We start from the raw sequence: 25,563 nt of genomic DNA, 5'->3' as shown, positions 1-25,563 counted from the left end.
CCAAGTGTGGTTGGGTTTTGTTTTAAAGAGAAAAAAAAAAAAAACCCACAAAACTTCCTCATCTTAAAAAAAAGTACTTTTTGTCTCTGAATAGCAAACCTGAGGACTTTTAATAGTTTAATAGATTTAATAATACCTTTTTTTTATGCTCTAAACTGAGTGTCTGGGGCTCCAAACACACACAACTCCCACCTTGTTGAATTCAGAGTAAATATTGGTGCATAAAAATGAGGAAAACAATGGCCTGACCTGGTGTAACCTCACAACTTCACAAAGCCCTGTCTCACCTCTGAATCCACAGCTTCAGTTTATCCCAACCCCCTTAACTACAAGAAATAAAGAAAAAAACTATTCAAAATCAGCACTCTCCAAGCACTGGAACTTCCTTTTTAAAGACTTCTGTTTTAAAGCAATATAAACTGCAGAGAAGATCCAAGAACTAAAAGGCTGCTTGAAGCCACCACCATTTTCCAAAACAACTATCAGACAAAGAAAAAAAATATATTTTCAGCCAAAAGCTCCATTAGGATCAAACTAGAAGTGTTTGAGCCCAGAATCCTCTCTAAGAGCAGTCAGCTGGGGATCCTCATCTTGCACAGACAATGGCAGGGGCTTTTTGCAGAGATTCTCTCCCAGCTCATGCCAAACAGTGATTTAGAAACTTCTGGGGACAGAGGTGAGTACCAAGAGCAGGATTTATTGCCCCAAGATGCTCCATGTCCTACCTGAACCCACTGGGCTCTGCATCATCCCACTGTAACACTCATCAGGAAAAAAAAAAAAACAGACCACACTGATCTTTTATTCTTTTCTCTTTGGGCTCAAAAAATTCAGAACCTGACCCAAAAAAATCAGAATTCGTACTGAACAGCCTAAGGCTTCCGGTTTTGAACTGACATGTTTTAAAAAGGGATTTTTCCCTTAGTTTATAGAAGCTGTAAATACATAAGCAGGGAGACTGCTTACCTAAGGAATGGTGGATGATCCCCAAAGCCTCCTTGTCAAATACACCTCGTGCGAGTATTAGGGGCTGTTTATTTTGGAAAGGGAACAAAAGCATCCTGAGATAAAGCAGCGTCGCTGATGTGGAAAAACCAGAACGTTCCACATCATTCACAATCATCCTGCCAGTATGAAAAGTGAAGCAGTTTCCATTCCTGTTCTTGAAAACAGGATTTTTTTCTTTCATTTTTTTTTTTTTCATGTTTCAACAGAGGAAGCTTGGACTTAAAAGGACTCGAGGAAATGCTCATGTGTGTGCAGACAGTCAGGGATAAATAGAGCTTCACCTCTTTTTTCTTGGGGCCAGACTGTCAATTGAGGGCAATCAGATTTGCCAGCTCAATATGATCCCAAACACACCTACACTGCCTGTACAAGTGACAGCTCTGCAGCATCCACATGGATGGAGAACTGGGAATTGGGAGAGGATGCTGAGCAGTTTGTGTTCACTCAGCACTCTCCACTCCCTGAGATTTGGGCTGGCCCCCACCATGGGCTGAACTCACCCTCCAAACCCCCCCAGAACGTGCCCCTAAATTATGGCTTGTGCTTCATGTCCCACCCGTCATTAGTGAGTTAATTACAGTCTGGATTTAAACATTATCATTACTCGAAACATGCAAGATGTGTTAAAGGGGAGGAGGCGTGTATGATGTCAGTTGTCCTGCTGGAAATTGTTTAAATAAGGGAGGAAAAGACAAGAAATTATATAGTGCAAAATGTGGTGTCTGCATCAGAATTTGATACCTATGCAAGGGTTTGTGGTGCTGGGGAAAATCAAAGATGCAGCATTTGTGGCCCTATAAACCAACAACTTTTTGGGATGAAACCGCCACTGAAATTTGGAATTTGGAGGGATTTGGAATTCCTTAGTGTAGTTTCCAGCAGTGGTCAGGTCTGGGTCTCAGCCTTGTTCTCAAATCCCAGAAATAAGCAACAGCTCACCAAAACTGGCTCCAGTATCCAGAGGAGGAAAAGCAGAATTCAATTTCCAACACTTCAGATAAAGATTTGCTGAATTACAACAAGCACTTCTATTACATTAAGCCCAGTCTTCAAACATGGCTAACTCTCCCACATCACAAAGTGGATTGTTGATAATAAAATGTACAATAAATAACTTTTAAGACTCAGATCAGGTCAATAACGTAACTACTCAAAGAACAGCAAAAATCAACATGGCTGGCTGATCAAATTTCCTAAAAAGCCCCAGAAAGAAGAGTATTATTTCATATTTTTCTCTATCCATATTAATACAGGAATGTCTACTTAGAGCCAAAATTCTTGTGGCTCTCTCCTCTCAGCTATTCCTAAATAAAACATAAACTCTTCTATTTCATGAGCTGTGTGCAGAGAAGAGGAGAAGGAAGTTATGAAACAGGGTTGGATGTTGCCAGTCCTTCAAGTTCATCTGCAGACAGCAACATTTCTGAGGCAATGGAGTGGCTCTTAAGCAACAACACCAAAATACGTTTGGAATGGGAGGAAAGGATGCTCAAGTGTTGTCTTTCACTTCTTGCTTAGATGTTTCTTCTGAAACAGAAGGTTTGGTGTGGATTTTTCACTCAGCTCAGTCTGTTAAGGTATCATTTACCTCTAAGAATCCATTTTTATTTCATATCCACCTTCTCCTTGCACATGTAAAACCCTGAGGAGAAAAATGTTTCTGCGGCACTGGAGTGGCTCTTAAGCAGCAACACCAAAATACATTTGGAATGTGAGGAAAAGATGCTCAAGTGCTGTCTTAACTTCTTGCTTAGATGTTTCTCCTGAAACAGAAGGTTTGGTGTGGATTTTTCACACAGCTCAGTCTGTTGAGGTACCATTTATCTCTAAGAACCTGTTTTTATTTCATATCCACCTTCTCCTTGCACATATAAAACATATAAAACCCTGAAAAAATGTTTCCGAGGCACTGGAGTGGCTCTTAAGCAACACCAAAATACGTTTGGAATGTGAGGAAAGGATGCTCAAGTGTTGTCTTTCACTTCTTGCTTAGATGTTTCTTCTGAAACAGAAAGTTTGGTGTGGATTTTTTCACTCAGCTTGGTCTGTTAAGGTACCATTTATCTCTAAGAACACATTTTTATTTCATATCCACCTTCCACTTGCACACATAAAACCCTGAGGAGAAAAATGTTTCTGAGTCAGTGAAGTAGCTCTTAAGCAACTCTACCAAAATTCATATGGAATGTGAGGAAAGGATGCTCAAGTGTTGTCTTCTTGCTCAGATGATGCTTCTCAAGCAGAGGGGTTTGGTGTGGACTTTTCACTCAGCTCAGTCTGTAAAGGTACCATTTATCTCTAAGAACACATTTTTATTTCATACCCACCTTGCACATGTAAAACCCTGAAATGTCGCTCAGCTGCCAAGTCAGAGCCTGACCTTTCACAAAATACTGCCTATAAATGTCATATAAACCATTATCATCATGAACCATCTCTACTGGGCTTGATGGCTCCACCATCACACGATGACATTTTATCTGGCCCATGTTCCCCAGCCCTTCTGTGCACCTTCTATTAATGCAAACTTAGATTTCTGCCAGCAGTAAAAATAAAGGATCGAGGCAATTTCACTTGAAATTTAATGATAGGAGCTACAGAGATAGATAAAGGAACCCGTGTAAGACAAACATAGTACAAAAAAGGTCATAAAATGCCAAAGAAGACAGAATCTTTCAACTTTATAACTCTCTACTGTGCTTGGCAATGAACAGAATGTTGAGAAGATCTTAACATTTTAGGTACATTTTAAGATACTGTACAAATTCTAGATACATTAAATATATTTGAAATATGCTCAGGACCACTGGGAGTGGTTCAGCTCATTAATTAAGTGCAGGAGTTACATTGGACACGTCCTGTTAACCACAGGGGATTTGTCAGAATGACCCAGATGATTGACATGGAGAGGGATTTGACTCTTTCCCTGCATTATCTCATCCTTTTCCCTTTTGAAAGGCAAACTGACTTAAAAAAAATAAAAATTAAAAAAAAAATCAGGTTCCTTACAAAGACTTCATAATCCAGGGTAAAATTGTGCCAACCTTTATGGACAAAAGGCAGGTGAATATGAATTGCATTTGATTTTCTGCGGGACTGGAAACTTCACAGCAGCAGGAAAAATTCCACAATCCGAGTGAAACCTGCAGCAAACCTCTCATTTTTGCAGCCCTTTGAGAACTGGAATTTCTGCCTGTGCTCCATCCCAAAGTGACAAACCCTCACCCTTCCTTTGACAGGGGAGCAAAGCTAAATGGGAGAGCCTTAATGGCCCAGCAGTGGTCCCACCACAGCACCACCTCTAAGAATGAGAGAAGTTACTAAATAAAAACGACCTTCCTTAGCTGGGGCAGTGTAATTTCAGCCCTGGAAGCCAAACCTCTCCTCAGTTACAAACCTCAGGCTTTGAAAAGAACATTAAAGGCTCATGTGGAGAGGCTGCTTTTTTTTTTTTTTCCAAGGGAGAATAGAAATGTGTCTCCAGTAGGGAAAGCTCCATTTCTGCCTTCTCCCATGGACAGAGGCAGCAGGGAGAGGGGAACTTCAATTCCCTGTCAGCACTCCAAGCTGTAGTCCCAGTGCAAGGCTGCAGTGGCCTTCAAAAGCTTTAATTTGTAAATAAAGTATCTATTCCTTCATAAATGTCACATTAAAGTGTATCACAGAACTCAGCACAGCATCTGCCACGGCTCCAAGTGAAAATGTTATTCCAGTTCTTGCCTGTATTTTCCATCCAAATATTTGTGTAGTTTCAAATAGCCCAAGGAACCTGGTCCTGACGTCACCCTGGTGGAAATCAATAAAAGCTCTGCCTCTACCTCCAGGCAGTGGCCTCGAGCATCCTGTAGCGACAACTTTGAAATCCTAAACCCAAACCTCTGCAGCAATGGTCGAAGGAATTAATTTCTTTCTATTTACAACCATCCTGAGCACACGGGGCGGTTTATGAACTGGGGTAAGGAAGGCTGTGAGGTGATGGTGGCTGATTTGGGGCAGCTACATCAAACCAGCCTGTTCAGAACCAGGTGCAATGATGGGTTTCTGTCCTAATTTTTCAGCCTTCTGATTGTTCTTCATTTCTACTGGAGCCTTCTCACGCATTGTAACAAAAACAAAGACTGAGATTTTGTAAATAATACATTTCTTTCAGGGGGAAGGACAAATTGATGGACTGCTGGTTTGACCAGTGGAGTCTGAGGGGTTCAACCTTGTCCCCCCAAATGCTGGTCAAAGTCCAAACTCTATTTAAACCCTAAATCCAAAAATAAAGTTCTTCTTCTTTTCTCATCTCACATCCTGACAGGTGAGTGTGGTTTTTTTCATGTCCTCTTGAGACAGATTTTCCCATCAGAGGATGCGGCAGCTTCAGCAATGAACACTCAACCCCCTTAAGCTGGACCATGTGCAGTGTGAAGTTTTATTTATTATAAAATGCCCTTGGAAAAAGCAGATCCTGCTGTTAATAACAGCAATCCCAAGTTTTGTGGCAAAGTGCAAGACAAGAGAGTCCTGCCAGGGAAGTGTGAGCTGACACTGGAGTGGAGGGTGGGGACTCAGCAGTGCTGCCCCAGGGGATGGAGGCAGGACAAGTGGCACTGCAGGAAGGGAAATGGCAGGAGGGACATTGAGCAGAGATATCCTCAGGAGAAACAGATGGCAAAGAGAAGGGAGATGCAAAAGGCAGTGAAGCACAAGAAGCATGAGAATCACTACTACGGTTTAAATAGAATAATCCCAAAGTCAGCAATATACGTGGATTAATTAAGCTTTATCACCCTGCACTGCACACAACCTTTAGATGGAGTTAACAGAAACCTAGAGCCACAGTTCTCTATTACATCATCTGCCTTTTTTTTTTTTTTAAAAAAAAAAAAAGGAAGAAATCTGTTAAAAATTCCTTAGTTAGGTATATCACCCTAAATACTGATGCATGCTCCCTTCAGCAGGGCAATGCATGCAGCCAAAAGCAACCTCAAGCTTTATGGAACATTAATAATTAGAATGAGCACTACAGATGGAATTCAGATTTGAAAAGGGAAAAAAAGCCTTAGCACTAAAAAATACTTGCCTGAGACTGAAATGAGAACACAGTTGTGTAACCACGAGTCTTGTTACTTTCTAGAGGTCACCAGCACACAAAAAATCATCCCAGGCATTCAGAAAGTCATTTTACTGGGACATTACAGACTAAAGGTCACTTGAAGCTGAAGTTTCTCGCTGGCTTCTGCTTTGCCATAAAGCAAAGCACATTAAAAGAACAATTGAGCTGCTCTGGGGCTCTGGTGCACGGGAGAATTCTGCATCACTATCCACAATGAACAAAGCTGGTCTCTTTTATTGCTTTTTTTTTTCAGTACTTGAATATCTGCCTTGTAGGAGAAATTGCTTTTGCCTAATGCTGTGTCTGGTGCTTCAGGTGTGGTCTGGCTGGTTTTTTACAGCATATTCAGGAGTGCTTTTAAATCATCCCTGGGCAGAAAGGGGTATCAAAAGTGGGGATTTTAATGAGCTACATCACCAACATCCAAGTGGCAGCAAAGGGGCATCAGCAGCCTGTGCAAATACAGGAAAATCTTATCCCTTTTCCAGGAGGGTATGGACAGCACTGTGCTCTGCTCCTGGTGGCTGAGCTTTTTGTTCATAGATCCCTTGGGGGGAATTAGAGTGAAATGACACTGAGTGAAGTATTTTTATTCATATAAAAATGTGTGGCAAGTTTATTTTGGAACAATTTGGTTGCAATGGAAAGGAGGTACATAGCTGTTCTGGGTATTATCTGTAGTAATAGATGAACATGAAAGCATAAAGAGATCACTTAAAAAATAATGGAGGGGAGGGGAGGGGAGGGGAAGGGAAGGGAAAGGAAGGGAAGGGAAGGGAAGGGAAGGGAAGGGAAGGGAAGGGAAGGGAAGGGAAGGGAAGGGAAGGGAAGGGAAGGGAAGGGAAGGGAAGGGAAGGGAAGGGAAGGGAAGGGAAGGGAAGGGAAGGGAAGGGAAGGGAAGGGAAGGGAAGGGAAGGGAAGGGAAGGGAAGGGAAGGGAAGGGAAGGGAAGGGAAGGGAAGGGAAGGGAAGGGAAGGGAAGGGAAGGGAAGGGAAGGGAAGGGAAGGGAAGGGAAGGGAAGGGAAGGGAAGGGAAGGGAAGGGAAGGGAAGGGAAGGAAAGGAAAGGAAAGGAAAGGAAAGGAAAGGAAAGGAAAGGAAAGGAAAGGAAAGGAAAGGAAAGGAAAGGAAAGGAAAGGAAAGGAAAGGAAAGGAAAGGAAAGGAAAGGAAAGGAAAGGAAAGGAAAGGAAAGGAAAGGAAAGGAAGATAAGAATAGACAGCGGAGAGGAAAGGTATCACCACCTGTGGATCCAGAAACAAGACTTGGCTGCTGCAGTTTTGATGCCCTTTTGTCAAAATTATTGTCTGTCTTTCTCCATCAGAAGTGGAGGAAATCCATGGAACACAAAGTTTGGTGGGATAACACACGTTCAGATTCAGGTGCTGGTGCCCAGGGACGTCCCCTGGAGGGGGAGTTTTCTCTGTTACATCACTGTGGATCATGGGCTGCACTGTGAATCATGACTCTGGGGCACTTTGGGAATCTTTGATGGTTTGTGGACCCTTCTCACTGCACAGCTGAGCCAGTTGTGCCTTCTCAGAAGGGATGAAAACACTCAGGTCTGAGTGAATGTCCTGATACCTCCCCCAGGAGAGTGTTTACACCTGAGCCAGGAGCGTAAGGGGGGACATGGGCATGACAAAAAGCATTATCTCACCTCCACGGGGTCTGTTTCTTACCAAAGGTTGATTTGTCATGGTATCCTCTGGTGGTGGGTGTCCATCCCCCCTTTATCTGGGCTGTCCTTAGGCAGATCAGAGGTTCTGCCCCCACACACCCCAAATCTCTTCTCTCCCCCTTTGGCTGTGGGGTGCAAACCTGGCCCCAGCAAAGCACCCCGCTGCTCCTGCAAACCATTAACCCTTAACGTTTCAGTCCCTCATATGCTCTGTTTGCGCTTTTTATCGTATGTAATGCAGGAATTCTCACCTGAGGAGGGAAATTTCTAAGCAGCTGGCCCAGGACCTGACCCCAGGGGTTACTCCATGATTGCCCTTTCCAAAACTCATCACAGAGCCACGGGACGATTTGGGTCGGGCGGAACCCTAAAGACCACCTTGGTCCCAAACTTTTGAAAGCAAAGACACCTTCCACTGCAGCTCCAGGCTGGCCTGGCCATCCCTGCCCTGTGCCTGTGTCCCAGATGGCTCCGAGCAATGATCCAGTCTGTCATCGCTGCCGGCGGCCGGGGCTGCTCCTTCCCTGCGGGGTCTCACCTTGTCACACCCTCCCTGTGTTTTCCTCCCCTCCATCGCTCCCTGTCCCCATTCCCCCCACGCTCCCTGCGCTCTCCTCCCCTCCATCCCTGGCTCTCCCCGCTCCCCCATCCGCGGCCCCTTTCCCATCCCGCTCCGTGCCCGGGCTGCTCTCGGGCCCGTTACCTGCCCCTCCCGGGGGAAGGGGCACAGCCCGGCCCCGCCTGTCCCCAGACAAAGCCCCCTTGTCCGGCGGGGGACCCCCGGGGCTCCGCTGGGCGGTACCGGGGCGGTGTCGGAGCTATAGAGGGGTGGTAGTGGGGCGGTACCGGGGCTGTACCGGGGCTGTACCAGGGCGGTACCGGGGCTGTAGCGGGGGCCCGGTGGGTGGTACCAGGGCGGTGTCGGGGCAGTGTCGGGGCGGTACGGGGGCTGTACTGGGGCTCCGGTGGGCTGTACCAGGGTTGTACAGGGGCTGTACCAGGGCGGTGTCGGGGCGGTGCCGGGGCAGTATCGGAGCTGTAGTGGGGTGGTAGTGGGGCTGTAGCGGGGGCCCGGTGGGTGGTACCAGGGCTGTACTGGGGCGGTGTGGGGGCTGTGTCGGGGCGGTCCCGGGGCGGTGCCGGGGAGGTACAGGGGAGGTCCCAGGGCGGTCCCGGTGCCGGGGCGGTCCCAGTCTCGGGCGGGGCGCGGCTGTTCCCGGGGCTGCGGGAGCGGTGGGGACGGACGGGTCACGGCCGCGGGCCGGGCCGGGGGCTCAGCTGCCTCTGGGGCGGCTCCTACTTATTGATCCCCGTCCTCCTCCTCTCCCCACGGCTCTTCTCCGCACTCCGGCTACTTTTTCTGGGCTTTTTTGTGTTTTTTTTTTCCTCTGTTATTGGCGGCGGAGCGGCGGGAGGATGGGGTTCGAGCTGGATCGCTTCAGCGGCGAGGTCGACCCCGACTTCAAGTGCAACCTGTGCAACAAAGTGCTGGAGGACCCGCTGACCACGCCGTGCGGGCACGTGTTCTGCGCGGGCTGCGTGCTGCCCTGGGTGGTGCAGCAGGGCAGCTGCCCCGTCAACTGCCAGCGCATCTCCACCAAGGAGCTCAACCACGTCCTGCCCCTCAAGAGCCTCATCCTCAAGCTGGACATCAAGTGCGACAACCACGCGCGGGGCTGCGAGGCCGTGGTGCCCCTGCAGCAGCTGGGCGAGCACGCCGAGACCTGCGACTTCTCCCCGGCCAAATGCCGCAACCGCGGGTGCCGCCAGGTGCTCAACCTGCGCGACGTGGAGTCCCACATGAGGGAGCGCTGCGAGGCCAGGCCGGCCGGGCTGTGCGAGCAGGGCTGCGGGCTGGTGCTGACCCACGGCGAGCGCCGGGCGGGCGGGCACGGCTGCCTGAGGGCCCTGCGCGCTCACGGAGCGGCGCTGCAGGCCAGGGCGGCCGCGCTGGAGAAGGCGCTGAAGAAAGAGGCGCTGAGAGCCGGGAAAAGGGAGCAGTCGCTGCTGTCCAGGCTGGCCGCGGCGCAGCTGGAGCTGCAGGTGACGGCGCTCAGGTACCAGAAGAGGTTCACGCAGTACAGCGCGCGGCTGGAGGCGCTGGCCCGGGCCAGGCCCGGCTCACCGGGGAAGGTAAGGGCGGGATGCGGGACTGGGATGTGACTCCGCCCGGCCGGGTGAGGGGTTTGTCCTGGACAGCCCCATCTGGCTGTAAATCCCTTCAAACACTTCAGATTTTGGGGTTAATTTAATATTCTATAGGTAGGTATTTTTAAGTGTGATTATCGCTTCTTGCTGGACGCTGTAAGTTAAACAGCACAGAAAAGTAGCAAGGTCGTGGTGGTGTTTTTTGGGGTTTTTGGGGGGATTTTTTGTTTTTTGGGGTTTTTTTTTTGTTTGGTTGGGTTTTTTTTTGGTTGGTTGGGGTTTTTTGGGGGTTTTTTTTGTTTGTTTGGGGTTTTTTTAGTTGTTTTTGTTTTTGTTTTTTGTTGTTTTTTGTGTGTGTGTTTGTTTGGGGGTTTTTTTTGTTTGGTTTGGTTTTTTGGGGGTTTTTTGGGGGGTTTTTTGTTTGGTTTTTTATTTTTTGGGGTTTTTGGGTGTTTTGGGGTTGTTTTGTTTTTGTTTTTTGTTTGGTTTTGTTTGGGGTTTTTTGGGATTTTTTGGTTTGGTTTGGGGTTTTTTTGTTATGTTTTTGGTTTTTTGTTGGTTTTTTTGTTTGTTTGTTTGTTTGTTTGTTTTGTTTTGTTTTGTTTTTGTGGTTTTTTTTCCCCTTGGTTCTCTTCTCCCCCGAAGAAAACTTTAAAAAGTGGAATTTCCAGGGCTGGGAATGGTATTAAGGCAGCAGAAATTGACTCCCAGGAGGCGCACAAAGCAGAGTGGGGTGGAAGAAGAGGCTGTGAGGCGATGCTTTCCAGAGCCTGAGCTCACCCAGCATCCCACAACAGGGGTTCCTGCAAAATTCAGCCTTTGGGGTTAACTGTGACCCAGCTCGGATCTCACCAGATAGTTCAGGATGTGCAGCCATCATCTTTGTAACATCAAGACATCTGCTGTGTGCTTGTGATTTATTTCCCAGAGTCACACAGGTTCTTTAATTAGGAAAGGAAAAATTAACTTGATTTCAGCCCTTCAAAAATTATACCATTTATAAACTGACCAGAATCAAAAGCCAGAGCTGCACCAATCCCCAAGTTTTAATTGGAATGAGGCTCCCCTGCAAGGGAAGCCCTGGAAGCCAATTATCTTTTAAATGAAGACATTCAGAGTCCTCCCAGTGACCTGGAATGTGCCAGCACAGACACAGCAGAATTAAACTGGTCAAAACTGTCAAACATCTGTGTTCACACCTTTGGTAATGTCCAGGCTCTAAAACCTGTGTAAAGGAAATAAAACTTCATGTTAGAGGAATTTTTTTTAACCTTCTTAGCAACCCAGGACAGAACCCGTCCTGTTTTCCTAACTTAAATCAGAAAATATTTCAATATTAAATGAACTGTTCTAACTTAAAGCAATACTGGGTGGGTGCTGGTCAAAGTCTTAGAATAACTTGGGGGTTCACAGTCCTGTCAAGATCCAGGACAGTTCTGTTCCCCCTTTTCCTGCAGCACTTTTCCATGTTATTCTGGAGGATTTCTGCTCCCCCAGCCTGGCACACAGCTCCAGCTCCATGGCTGATGGCAGGAGAGCCCTGCACACAGTCCTGCTGTCAGAAACCATCTCACCCCATCCCTGCTTCTCAGCTTTGATCTCCTTTATTCTCACACCTCCCTTTCTTCATGGCTGAGTGCTGACACTGTTGGGTTTGCATCCTTTAGCTCTGGACAGTGCAGGGAGCTGCTCCTTCTGAGCTGCAAATGTTCCTGACACGTATTTTCAGCTGTACTTTCTGTCAGATTTATGGGCACAGCTGGCCCAGACCCCTGTGCTGGGTCCAGCCCTGGTACAAAGGGCTGTTATGCAGTTCTCTGGAGCAGCCCCCAGTCTGAGGAAAAGCTGGGAGGTGTCAAGTCACCGCAGGCTGGCCCAGTGGTCAGTCAGTTCTGTGTCTCTCACAGCCTTTTGGGCAGCTGGCCAGGGCTAACAGCTCTCAGCTCTGCACTGCCCAGCTCCCAGGCAGGCACAGACAGCAAACTTGCATCTTTGTGACCCGCAGAGTTTAGTAAAAGACCCGTGGTGATCACCTGGTACAGAGGATGCTGTTCCCACTTTGGGGCTGTGGCAGCCTTCCAAATTTGGGATTATTTTCTCAGAGACAGCAGCACAGAGTGTGCAGGAACACTCAGCAGGATGTATAAATTTGACTAAGGATTATGTCCCTGAATGCAGGGATTAGAGGTATGGCAGTGTGAAATACCCAATTTGCTGTCATTATTTAAATTATGACCATTATTTCGTACATTCTCAGGTGTAGTAGTTTGGTCTGTGCTGAACACAAGTAGGCTGAGCACCAACACTCTGGGTTACAAGTTGTGATTGCAGAATTCACTATGGGATGTTCTGGCTCCTCAGTAGATGGAGGAAAAAAAGGATTTTCTGACTTTCCTGCCTGATGGCTGCTTGTTGCTGCAGATGTAGAACAATCCAGGATAAATCAGATGGCACATCCTGTAGTTGAAACAAAACAAAAACCCACGTACAGTTGTGTTTAAATGCTTAGTCAAAGGAGAAATAGATACTGAGTGACATTAGACCATTCTTTAAAGACCCAAATTCATGGTCTTCTGGCAGCTTTAGAGACCCAAGTCAGGATTCACCTTAGCACAGACTTTGTTTGTGATGCTGGATGAGTCACAGCTTTGCTGTGCTTTCATCTGTCATTTCTGAGGTGAGTTCTATAACACCACCATAACCATCCTGAGAGAAGACATAAATAAATAGATATTTTATACACACACTCATCTGTAAGCATTTCACACTTTTATAAACCCTTTAGGCAGGTAGATGTGCCTTAAGTGACCCTAGTTGTGTTGTCCATGTGCATTATCACTGAGGGAACACTGTAATTTTACTGTGTACAGTTCAAAGGTTTATCCAGAAAATGACTCTGTTCCTTGGTGGAAAGAGGAGAAGCTTGTTGAGGATGAGCTTGAGGAGGGAGCGGGACTCAAAATTAGTATTTCCTTCTATCAGATGTGTCAATCCTGAAATATCAAAGTCTAAACAATTGAGAAAAAAACTTGACTTGTACAATTCAAACAAAGCTTAATCCTTGGTGAAACACAGCACTGTGCACACCTCTTGATAAGCTGATCTGGCCAATCCCTCATTTACACAGCCAACAAATCCTCTGGGAAGGAACAAGGGGAGAGGGAAGCAGTTGACAGTGCTGGCTGCAGCCCAGGGTGGAAACCCTTCTGCTCTCCTGGCAACAGAGACAAGGGCTGACTGCAAATGGATCAGCCAGGCAAGAACCAGGCACTCAGAATGTGACATTCAGAATCAAACATTCAGGACATTCAGGACCTCTGTGGTGGTGGTGACGCAGATTTGAAGGATTCAAATCAGCTGAAGTCCTCTAAAACAAGATGATGTTTTTTTTCCCAGCCTGTCCCCAAGCAGGATGGGCCAGGCTGGTCCTGGCAGCCCTTTCACCAGTGAACAAGGAGCTGAGGTTCCTCCTCTGGTGAACACAGAGCTTTTTTAGCCACAGCACTACTCAAGAAATTAGTCTTCACTATCTAAAGGGAAAGGCAGTCTATTAGCTGCACATTACTCAGCTGGGAAGTTGAGTAATTTCAAGAATTACATTTAAGAGTTCTGTTCAGCTGTGGGAATACAACATGCCAGGAACCATCAGGTCTGCTGCTGGAGCAGGGCTGGCCCCTGGCCACCACATTTCCACAGTTACCTCACTGTTTAATGACTGCTCCTCTGGAACACCAGGTCTTGGAGGGGGGAGAGAAAGGCAGGGCCCTGGAAAAATCATTTGCATCGTGGCTTCCTCCTGGAGAGAAGGAGAAGGTTGTTGGAGGGGTGGTGAGGAGCTGAGATGTCAATGTGCACAAGTGGTTGAGTATCAGAGTGAGGTGCTGCTGCCTCCCCAGGGTGGGATTGGTGCTCTGGAATATGACAGCTGCCATGGAGACACTGCACAAAGCCACCAGGAAAACCTGGAAATGTCTTTAAAACCCTCATAGACAGAAGTATTTTTTCAGAAGTACCTACAGAAAGTTGCATTAGTTGTTTCTTTCCCCTCTCAACCCGGCTGATTCAATCCCACCTGCTTTAATGCTTGTTCAGCCAGGTATAAAAGTGTCAAATCAAAGCCACATAAGGAGGGTTTAATGAAAACAGGCAGCTCTAATTACTGAAAGTGTCCTGAGAGCAATGCTGTAATTGTTTTTTGATTGTTCTAATTGATTTGCCTTCTTAAATAGGGATAATAGAAGGAAGCAGTCGTGCCAGCGTGTGCTTGTCTTTCAAATCCAGAATTATCAGTCCTTCAAAGTGGTCTCACAGGGCTGGAAATTTGTTCCTTGAAATCCTGTCTGAGCTCTGGGTCTGTAGACTTGCAGGGAAATAGATTTTACTTCATTTACTTCATTTTTCAGTCCTCTTCTGGGCACCTGCTTCTCACTGCTACCAAGTGCAGGCAGATCCAAATAAAATCAGAGTTTGTTCACATTGCTCTGTATCAGGTCCAAGCCTATTTATTACTCGATCATTAGGGGAGATAATGATCAGACACTGACGTAGGAGCTGTAAAGCACATTTTCAGGTGCAGTTCCCCCGTGGAGGAGCTTGGAGTGGAGCTCTGCCAGTTCACCCTGCCAGGGAATTTGGGCTTCCTTATCATCCCCCAATCTGTGGGGCTAATTCAGTAATCCACGATTACTTTGACATTTTTTATGACTTTAATAAACATTAATATTTGATTGACAACTTCAAATTGACATGTTAGAAAGAAAAATGCACGAACTAAAACCATCTGCGTCGAATTACAGTGTAACTGTTGCAATTTCTGTCATTAATTGGTTATGAAAACCAGACTTGTAAGATAACTTCCTCAAACTTTTTTTTTTTTTTTTTTGTGTTCATAACTTTTTCACCCTTTGGATAAAACAAAGAAAATGGTTTTGGAGGTGGAAAAGTTCATCTGTATCTCTGGATGCACATACTGATCCTGTTGCAATGATGTTGTTATTCATATTCAGGGCTAATGATGTTGTTATTCATATTCAGGGCTTTTTGCAGTGCTCTGCTGTTGTTTGTTGTGCTGTAAATAACAACACTAGATTGAGACTGAAGGGAGAACATTGTGAACATTTGTCTGTAACAGTGAACAAAGTTGTCTTTAACATTTCACACACTTAGTTTTGTCTTTATTAGAGTTAATAGGCCTAAGTAGCATCCCTGTGTCATAAAGGACATTTTGTAGGAGTTTCTAGTTAGGAACAAGCTGGGATGAGAGACCAGGATAGCAGAGCCTGTTCACACAGCCCCCTCAAATCTTCCATGTCTTTCCAGTGTATCTTTGTTGTGTGCTGTTTGTCCAGAAAACTATTCACTGCACTTTTTCATATTTTAGGGGATTTACATAATGATTTTCTGTGATGGGAGATTTCTGTTTTGTTAGTCTTAAAATGCCAGAGAAAACAAAATTATGCACAGCAGGTGCTGTGAATAGCAATTGCCATTCTGGGCCTGTGGCAAAATTTGTAGCAGTTTTGTTTAATGCTGTTTACTAAAACTCTGCTGAGAATTTTGTGTTTGATACATTGAAGACAATGTCACTGAAAACAATGTCAGGTAGTCAGCAGGAGGAGAGAGGCAATGCAAGGACTCAGTCCTGAGGTTCAGTCACCCCCAAGCACTGGAAAAGTCAAAGAGTTTGACTACTGGAAACGTGGAGTATTTTACATAACACATCACATATGACTGGGTCAAGTAGTTGCAGGAACCAGCATTGCATATAAACCCCTTCTGTTGTTGTTAAGTGTCTCACTGTAAATCTCAATAAAAAAGACACATAAATCTTAGGGGAGGTTCTGCTGCTGGAGCTCAGTGGGGTGGCTGGAGCAGCCACTGGGAGCTGCTGACTCTGCTCCTGCAAAGTTACTCCAAACATTTGTCTCTAAACTACAAGAGGATTTAAATAATAAAAAACTAAAAAAAAGAGAAACCAACCTAACAAAAAAACCTGTGTAGAAGTATTACCTGTCCTGTTTTACTCTTCTCCACACACACAAAGTTTTGAATGTGTTTATCTGTTCTTTGTAGGGTGAAGAAACTAAAGCACTGACTCTGGTCCTCCATCGGGACTCTGGATCTCTTGGATTTAATATTATTGGTGGCCGGCCGTGCGTGGTATGTTAATTGTTAAAATATGTTTGCCCTCTGCAGTTGGGAAAAGCATGTAGGTCAACACTTAGAGGAAAAATGTTGCTGACAAGCATTTGGGCCTCTTGGGATTCTTTCAGAGCAGTTCTTCCATTGAGAGTGTATGGATGTCTATTAACTGTGCTGCCTTTTGTCTCGCTGCCTGTTTATTCTTGCATATCATCACAGCCAGCACCACTGATCCTGGGGCAGTGCCACTCCCAAAATGATCAGACCCACGGTGTCTTTCAGACCATACCCCTGTGAAATTCATGGATTGAGAGCCACAACTTTATCCCCTTTCATTAAAAAAAAAAAAAAAAAAATTATTGACTCTCCTTTCCACCCAGAGATCCCTCTGTGCAGGTGAAGGGATGGAACTTGCACAGCCTGGGTTTGAATTCTGTGATTTCAGCAGATGTTTCCTGCACTGCACACTCACTAATGTATTTTTTCGGGATGCTTGTTGGCTGGAGCTGCTGCATATGACTTTAATTACATCAAGGAGTGGATTATACCTTGTCCTGGTAATCTAGAAAGCATTCAGAACTACTTCTTGGCTGCTCAGAAATCTGACATTAATCACGATTTTTTCCTGGTGAATTCACTTGAAAGTTATTCTTTCTTTAGAGTTTTTCAACTTTCTGAGACATTTTTCTGTACTAGTAGAAGCACAATACACAGGGATATGAAAATGCCTTGTTAGGTGTAAGGTGTTTTCATGGGTTTATTTTCAAGGCTCCAGAGGAAAAGCTGTGCAACTAAAAATGAAAATTGCACCATTGTCTTATGTTTGATGTGCAAGTAGGCTGTGTCTCACTGGATTTTGCTGTGAGAATAATTGCAATGACAATTACTCCTGAGCTGGCCCAAGTCAGAGGGAAATGATTATCAAGCAACTGATTTAAGTCCTAATGGACTTAAATCCTTCCAACTAATGGAAGTCCATCCCTGGTTGCTTAATCTTTTCAAACTCGGAGTATCAGGTGTTCTCATTAGCACAAAGTAACTCCTTATTAAGACATCAGGAAGAATATTTCTCTCAAATTACATGCACTGTTGTGACATGGCCAAGCCTCAGCTGAGGGCAGGCAAGAGGGACAATAATGTGTTTTCCTTTTCATCCTTGAAGGACAATCAGGACGGGTCCTCGAGCGAAGGAATTTTTGTGTCGAAAATAGTTGACTCTGGGCCTGCTGCTAAGGAAGGAGGGCTGCAAATCCACGACAGGATTATTGAGGTATGAGAACACTCTGCCTTTTCACAGTGCAAGCTCCAGCTCAGGTCTTCACGTGGCACTTTTGCTGTGGTGGGTTTGGGAGAAGTGGTGGACCGTGGTAAACACTGTCTAGGAGATGTGTCTGTGAAAATATGCTGAGCTTGATTCAGTGCTGACCTCCAGGGCTTTAGGTATTGTCCTTCCCTAAATATAGAAACCAGATTATGGATGGTATGTGCATGTCCTGACTTTCTGAGGAGCTCGCATCTCTCTGGTATGCCATAGATAGTTCTTTTTTAAGCTGTTGGAAACTTGGAAGTTATGTAGTTAAAACCATATGTGAAGTATCTGTGGTGTAAAGCACAAACTTATTTTTTTTTCTTGGTATTTAAGTTTTGAACTTGGGGAAAATGGTTTGAACTTAAGAAGTTTTGAACTCAGGGAAAATTCTGCTCTGCGATTTCTCTCTATGGTTTATCATGAACCACAGTAACTCCTTTAATGTTGTTTGTGAGTTCTTACATGACTTAGATTGCAGTCTGAATTTCTTCTCATTTTGCCAAAGTCTTGACCTCAATAAAAAGCTCTTCCTGTGAAGGAGATGGTTGCATGAAACTTTTCCCTAAATTTGCAGCGAGCCAATTTCTTTTTTGGGGGAGGAGAGAGAGAGTGAGAAAAAGGTTCATTTTCATGAAACAAAATGCAGCTGACGGTGAGTCAGTTCCCATTGTTTGGCATTTTGCAGTTGAGAAAAAGTCTTCCTCACTGTCTTATTTTTGTAGGCTGGAGAAACTTTGAGAGTCTATTGTTCAAAAAGATAAGTCTGGTGTTTGTTGCCAAGGATATCATGGAACAGCCAGTTTCTCTAAGTAATGGAATTCCATTGCTCTTATGTTTTGCAAATGAGCAATAAACAGCTGTTAAGGATTTTCTGTTGGCAGGGGACAAAGTGTATTTGCCTTTTTCTGTACTCTTATGGCAAATCGTATTCACAATTCAGTAAGGGTATAAAATATTAATTAAGTTTCTTCATATGGGAAAGAATGGAGCCACAGTAGCAGAACTATAAAAAGATAAGAAGCTGAGCTGTGAAATGATCCAGAGTTGCTCAAACTCTGTGTGTGATGTAACAAAATTGCGAAAAGGTCTGGACAGTTTTGTGAGAACTCTGTGATTTTTGTTTGAACTGAAAGGTTTCCCATAAGCCTGAATTTCCCTACAGCCTCCTTGGAAAGCTGACATCCGTTTCTGAAGTAGTGCACAGTCACATAAACCAAACAACCCTAAGAAAACCAAAACTCTGGGAGATCAAGTACCCCAGAGTTAGGAAATGTCCTGGTCTCTGGTTCAGGCTCCGTGAGCATAAGCTCTATCAGAGTTGTGGAGTGACCCTGGCTCACAGTGCAGGGGACAAGGACAGCCATCCCCTGTGGGCTCACAGTGCAGGGGACAAGGACATCCTCCCTGGGCTCACAGGGCAGGGGACAAGGACAGCCATCCCCCATGGGCTCACAGTGCAGGGGACAAGGACATCCTCCCTGGGCTCACAGTGCAGGGGACAAGGACAGCCATCCCCCATGGGCTCACAGTGCAGGGGACAAGGACAGCCATCCCCCATGGGCTCACAGTGCAGGGGACAAGGACAGCCATCCTCTGTGGGCTCACAGTGCAGGGGACAAGGACAGCCATCCTCTGTGGGCTCACAGTGCAGGGGACAAGGACAGCCATCCCCCATGGGCTCACAGTGCAGGGGACAAGGACAGCCATCCTCTGTGGGCTCACAGTGCAGGGGACAAGGACAGCCATCCTCTGTGGGATCAGTGCAGGGGACAAGGACGGCCATCCTCCCTGGGCTCACAGTGCAGGGGACAAGGACAGCCATCCCCTGTGGGCTCACAGTGCAGGGGACAAGGACAGCCATCCTCTGTGGGATCAGTGCAGGGGACAAGGACGGCCATCCTCCCTGGGCTCACAGTGCAGGGGACAAGGACAGCCATCCCCTGTGGGCTCACAGTGCAGGGGACAAGGACAGCCATCCCCCATGGGCTCTGCACATCTGCTCTCTGGCAAAGGACCTCTTTCCTTCTGATTTTGTTTTTGTTCCTTCCTTACTGCTCCCCAAGCTGGGTGTTGGTCCAGGCTGAGGAACAAGTCCCACTGTGTGTGTGGAGCTGGGAGAGACACCAGGGGACAGGCTGGGTGAGCTTTCCTGCCCTGTCCCTCCCATGCCTGTGCCAGTGTTTGTGCAGAGCCTTTTGCACAGTTCAAGCTGCATTTTCAGAGAAGAGAAAAGCCCAGCACAAAGACATTAGAGAGATTTGCTGGATTAATAACACGCCAAGGGTAGCAGGAACCCATGTGTTGACATGGGGCTGACATGTGCTGACAGCTCTCGTTGTGCTGCCCACAAACTCATTGTCATATTCGCTCTTCTCACCTCTAAATATACACAAAATGCTGATGGAAGTGGAGCACATTGTTTCCCAAGGGTTGGCTTTGGGTGCCTCCAGCATCTCACTCTGGATCAGGAGTGTCCTGTGGAAGCAAGCCTTGAGGGGTGCCCAGCTAATGTGGTTTGATTCCTGTTGTGGGTGGAGCAGTCTCCAAGAGTGCTAATTGAATTCTTTTTATAGATAAATCCATTCATTTCATGCAGCCCAGCCACTACAGGCATCGAGTTCACAGCACTAGACTGGAGTGCTCTCAAAGAGGGTCCTCCAAATGCAGATACTGTGGACACCAGCTCCTGAAGCAGCTGTTTCATCCTGTGTTCTCTGCAGTTTATATTTAGCACATTTTATCTAACCTTACACTGGATAAGGAAAAAGGGGATATCTCCTGCACCAAGGCATCTCAGTGAGCTTCATCATCCTAATGTTTAATTATCTTAGATAATTGAAATACCTGTAAACTGTCTATGTGGGAATTACTAATGGCCAGTGGTGGTGTCCTTCTAGAGGCAAGTTTTTTAATAACCTTCACACTGTCAAAGTTTTGATTTGGGAGTTTGACTCACGAATGATTTACAGATGGAGCTGTAACCAGCAGAGCACAGCTGGAGGACTTGGCACAGAGCAGAGCATCCTAGCAGGTCACATTTGCTTTCAAAGGCATAAAAAATGGTGAGGAAAGATGGCAACTTACTTCTCTAGAACTGAATTTCGTTATCTAGAACTTCTTTAACTTGTTTCATTCAATATTAAGGTTTTATGTATCACCAACATGATTCTAAATAGACTCTTCCACAAAGAATTCAGTGTAAGATGCTGAGCATATAACATCTCCCTAATTAATTCCAGCATCCATCACGGAGAATTTGCAATGAAGTAAAACATGAATCATTTGATTTCCTTTTTGGAAAATGTTTCTTTGCCGCAGATCTTCTGATGGATGTGTTTTGGAGCACATATTAAATAAGAGCGTCACTTCTCGTTTTCAGAGCTGCCACAACATTTCTAATTACTGAGCAGGGATTAGGCAGAGTGGAGTACAGACACATCAGGATACTGTTCAGGGCTGATAGCAGAAGCATTGCCTTATTGCTGTTTGCTTGCAAATTCTGTCCCCTGACAATTTGATCCAGAGATAACCTTGAAATTATGTCAGAGATCGTTTTTAAACATATTTTCCTTATGTAATTTGGATTTCCTCTTCTACGTTTTTCAGGAGGTTAAATGCAGAGTTAATCTGGTTTAAGAATTGACTTGAATTTTCCTTAAAAACAGGTTTTTGGCCCTTTTCGTAGCACTGAAATAAGTAATGGCACTGTGAGGTCCATATGACAAAAATCAAGATGAATGTTGCACGGTCTGTAGCACTCAGTCATCAGAGCAGCATGTAACAAATACAGAGAAATAGCCTTTTTCTTGTATTTTGTTTTACAGAATCTGTAGAATAATGATATCTAGTGCTTACATAGAACTGTGAAGATCGTGTTGTGGCTATTTATTGCTTAATAATTTCCCCTCACTGTTTAATAATGGCCTTACTCTCTACATGGGTGATCTGAGGCACAGAGGGAAAGAAGCTCTAAGAGTTCTTGCCAGACTAAAGATTTGGATTTTGGTGTTTTTATGACTTCTCTATGTAAACCAAAGCTTCTTACCTGTATCTGCTCTCAGATCTTTCACAATGACTTTAGGAGTGAGGAAGTCACAATTCTGGGAGATTTCCTCTGCTTTGACTACACATTTTTCATACAGTTCATTCTGCACATTCAAAGCCAGCAGCTGATTTCAGCTGGTGATTTACTGAGGTATTGTTAAGATGTTCCATAGCAAATTGCCACATTAAAAACATGCTGAAACTATTGATTTTTTTTTTCCTGCAAAGACATTACTGTTCTCATAGATTTCATTTTTGTCAGGGTAACAAAATGGTCCTAATTTCCTCTCTCAACAGAAGTTGGTTCAGGTCCCAGCCCTGAATGCCTTTATGCAGCTGCTTGGCATTTCTTAAGACAAAAATCAGATTTCCAAGAGTTTTTTTTTTATTATTTTATTTTTAAGCACATCAGCCCTGAAAGATTATTAATTAAATCTGGCATTCTCTTCTCACTGACTGGTAAACTTGTTTGTTTAGCCCTGGGACTGCTGGGGAAGAAGGAGGCTTTTGAGCAGGCTGACTGCTCGCCACCTTAAAAAGTTTGCAGCACAATTAGGGCACTGTTGAGGCAGCATAAACTGTCACAGCTTTTTGCTGAAACCTGGAGGATTTATGCCATCTGGGACTCTCCTGGTGTTTCATGCTGCTCACAGGAAGGATCATTAGTTTAGGAGTTGAGAACACGTCTTAGTTCATTTGATTGATTTTCCCCAAAGCACACTCATGTGCTACAAATTACAGGCTGCTTTTTTTTCCAGGACGTGCATTTCTTCACAAGATTACACACCAGAACAATGAGACTTTTTAAGCAAATCTCGTGGATGTACAAACAGAATTTGCAGTTTGCTGCAGGCTCCCTGTTCACTCTGGAGTGAGTGGAGTGTGGTGTTTTGGCAGAGCCACTTGCTGCTCACAGGAGGGGGTTGAGGTGGATTTCAGGGAGATTAATTTGGTAGCTGTGTTCTCACAGCACAGCCTCTGGAAAAGCCACATCAGCACAGAGAAATCCCTCAGCCACAGAGGGATGGCAGGAGAGGACACTGTGGCAGCAGCAGGGTGAACCTTTCCCTGCCAGTGACACAAAGTGAGGCGAGGATGGCATTAAAACTGAGTGAATGAATAAAAGAAGAAACATTCCTTGTGGTCTGGCGGTGCGTGATGGGTCTCGTTTTTCCAGCAGACTGAGCCTGTTCCTGAAAGGACTCAGTGTCCTGCCCTGTCTGCACTGTCAGTGCTGCCCTGGGTGCCCTGCTCACCTACCACCCCTTACACGCAGCTTCCACAGACAACCAGGCAATAAAATCACTATCTGAACACCAAATTCAGATTTGCTGCTGTGCACTGTTTAAAACAACACCAGCTTTAGCAGGATAATCCTGAACCTGCAGCTCCTTGCCAGACACTCAGTGCCAGCTGAACTCTGACAAGAACAGAAATTAAACAGAATTGTCCTGAACAGAAAATTCAGTTCTGCAAACAAGATTTACTGGGCAGCTCTGTATGCTCAGGAATTAATTTTCTAGAAGAAAACGTTTTCAGACAGTGACTTAAAATTGGCTGCTGCAGTTCCTGCCAGGACATGCAAGAGCGTTTGTGGGGAGCGAGTGCAGCTACAGCAGAGTCAGCTCTTTTTGGAGTTTGTGCTCCCAGAAAAACTTTCCAAGGCCTTTGTCCATCTCTATTAATGGTGTCTCACAGAGCAGCATCGTGCCTGTGCTGCAGCAGAGATCCCACAGCTCTCTGTGGTGGAAAGGGAGCAATAATAACAACCCAGAAGAGGAAAATGTAAATGAAAACAGGCGGCCTCGGTTATCGCTGCATTTTTGTCCTCTCATAAATTTATTTCCCTGATTTCTTACCAGCACTAGAGGCTGAGCTGTGGCAGGGAAGCAGGGGGATGAGCCAGGGAATGAACCAAAGAGGTACAAAAATGAACCAAAGACGATTTCTACACTAAATTGTGCAATATTGTTCTTCCCACAAAAAGAAAAAAAAAAAAAAAGAAAAAAAAAAAAGAAAAAAAAAAAAAAACCACCAAAAAACACACACACACAAAAAAAAAAAAAAAAAAAAAAAAAAAAAGAAATTGGATGGAATGAAAAAGATAAGTGTTGCAGATTAAAAGAAAAAAAAAAGCAATGTTGTTTCAAATCTTATGGACCAGCACTCTCTGACCTGCAGGCTGCAGAGCTCAGGTTATAAGCACATTTCATGCTGCAACTTTTGAAAAGGTCCTGTGTGGGTTCCTCTCAAATTTCCACACCGTTTCATATTCTTTCTTCTTTTTAATAGAAGTCCACATCATGCTGACCCTGAGCGTAATGTGGGCATTTTGAATCTGTGGAAACTTAGAATATTGTTCTCAAGGGTGTGTTGAATGAATAAGAGGTGATTAAATTATCAAACAGAAAGCTCTGTTAAACTCAGGAATAGATCCCTTATGTGTAACACAAATTAATGGGATTATGGTGTGGAATCCTCTCTCCCCTGCATTTCCACTCTTGCTTCCCTTGCTCACACAGTCTGCTTGAAAACAACCATTTCAGCATGAAATCTCTCCCATAAAACCCTCAGTGTTCTGAGATGGGGACCATGACAACTGTGCACAAATCAGGAAAAGAATTGCCACTGCTGGAATGGGGAGAAATGACTTTTCTGGGATGGAGCACCCACGGTCCTTGCAGAAGAGTTAAATAATGTTGCTCATGTTTGTGTTGGAATTGCAGTTAAACAGGAAATTGCTCTTGAGAAAAAGGAGAATGAATTATGAGGAACTTGCTTTCCAGGTTGGATCCTTTTGCCTCAAACCTTTCATTACTGTAAGGCTGGAAAAAATTGGGAGAAAAGTCCTGCTGATGCAATGCTTTAAAACACAGTGAAAGTCACAGATTATTTACCAATAAATAATAACTTGTGGATAACTTGTTTGGGACCACAAGGAACAAGATTTTGGGAGAGGAAACACAAACTGCATTGATGATTTCCAGTCAAATCTCACATGAAGTCAGGGACTCACTCATGAATTCCCTCATCCATCCTCCCTCAGCTGTGTTTACCATTTTCTGCTAAACCAATCCTTGCTAATTGCCTGGATAATCCAGCAGAGAGAAATCCTTCCCTTCTCCCAGCACTGGTGGGGAGGGAGGTTGTTCCAAGCCTGGTGTGGCACCTGGTGGCTGCAGACACAGTCCTGGTGCTGCAGCTCAGCTCTTGCTTGGGACCTGGGACAGATTGTGATGAATTCAAAATACAAACCACCTGGTAAAGCTAGAATTTGGGGTTAGGGATTATTACTCTCTGAAAGAAGTGAAAAATAACTCATCATCAGAGAGCAACGTGGCAGACTCCAACAAATTTTAAATAACAATGGGCCAATTTAATCTTTTCATTTGTGCTGCTGCAATTCCTTTCATTTTAAATCATCTCTTGTCAGTTTTCCACATTTCAAGCCAAACCATTATGATTAACTGCTAGGTTTTATTTTTAGATTTTTTTTTTTAAATGCATGGAGTTTTTTTAAAGAGAAAACACACAGAATGTCCTATCAACTATTTTCACACATTTGGTGTCATAATTGGGCAATCAGGCACAATCATCCTTAATTTAGTGCATATGTGGCACATTACCATGGCAATTGGGTTAAAGAGATGCATGAAGTAAGTGCAAATTAACTGACAAAAGGAGCAAGCTCAGACCAGCGCTATCAAAAGGCACTTGAGTCACATTTGCATAAACTCTTCGTTTGGAATTAAAAACGGGATTTGTTCAGCAAATGTGAAAAATTCCAAGTGTGGGATCCCAAATCCTGATCCTGCAGCTCGACCCTGGATAATTTTGGTGGAGGGAAAGAGCATGATGCTGTTCTAGTGAGAAATGCAAAAACAAAGTCTCTCCTGCCTAGTGGTCTTTGTAGTTTTAATGACAAATAAAGTGTTTAATAGCAAACAAAATCTATTCCAGTACTGGGTATGGGGGGTTTTTTTGTTTGTTTGCCAAATATGAGGGTATGATAGGACAAGAAACATTCCAGACAGGAAAACCTGGAAAATGAGAGTGCTCAACAGAAGTTTATCAAAGGTACTCCAGCAAATTGTATGGCAATTATGGCTTTAGATTCACACTCTCCTTCCTACA

The 25,563-nt window shown here is 44.8% G+C and overlaps 1 protein-coding gene across 1 annotated transcript in view; it reads left to right on the top strand.

Moving 5' to 3' along the window:
- Positions 1 to 8,851: 8,851 nt before the first annotated feature.
- The window catches only part of PDZRN3 (PDZ domain containing ring finger 3), a 134,548-nt gene continuing 117,836 nt past the window's right edge, over positions 8,852 to 25,563 (top strand). Inside the window, exons 1-3 of the mRNA XM_083869486.1 lie at positions 8,852 to 9,920; positions 16,008 to 16,094; positions 17,239 to 17,346. Coding sequence (XP_083725612.1) covers positions 9,204 to 9,920; positions 16,008 to 16,094; positions 17,239 to 17,346 — 912 coding nt within the window. The 5' untranslated portion in view covers positions 8,852 to 9,203. The remainder of the gene's footprint in view (positions 9,921 to 16,007; positions 16,095 to 17,238; positions 17,347 to 25,563) is intronic.

The sequence above is a fragment of the Zosterops lateralis genome (genome assembly GCF_965231275.1).
Source record: "Zosterops lateralis genome assembly, chromosome: 11".
Lineage (NCBI taxonomy): Eukaryota > Metazoa > Chordata > Aves > Passeriformes > Zosteropidae > Zosterops > Zosterops lateralis.
This window is presented reverse-complemented; position numbering and strand designations above follow the sequence as displayed.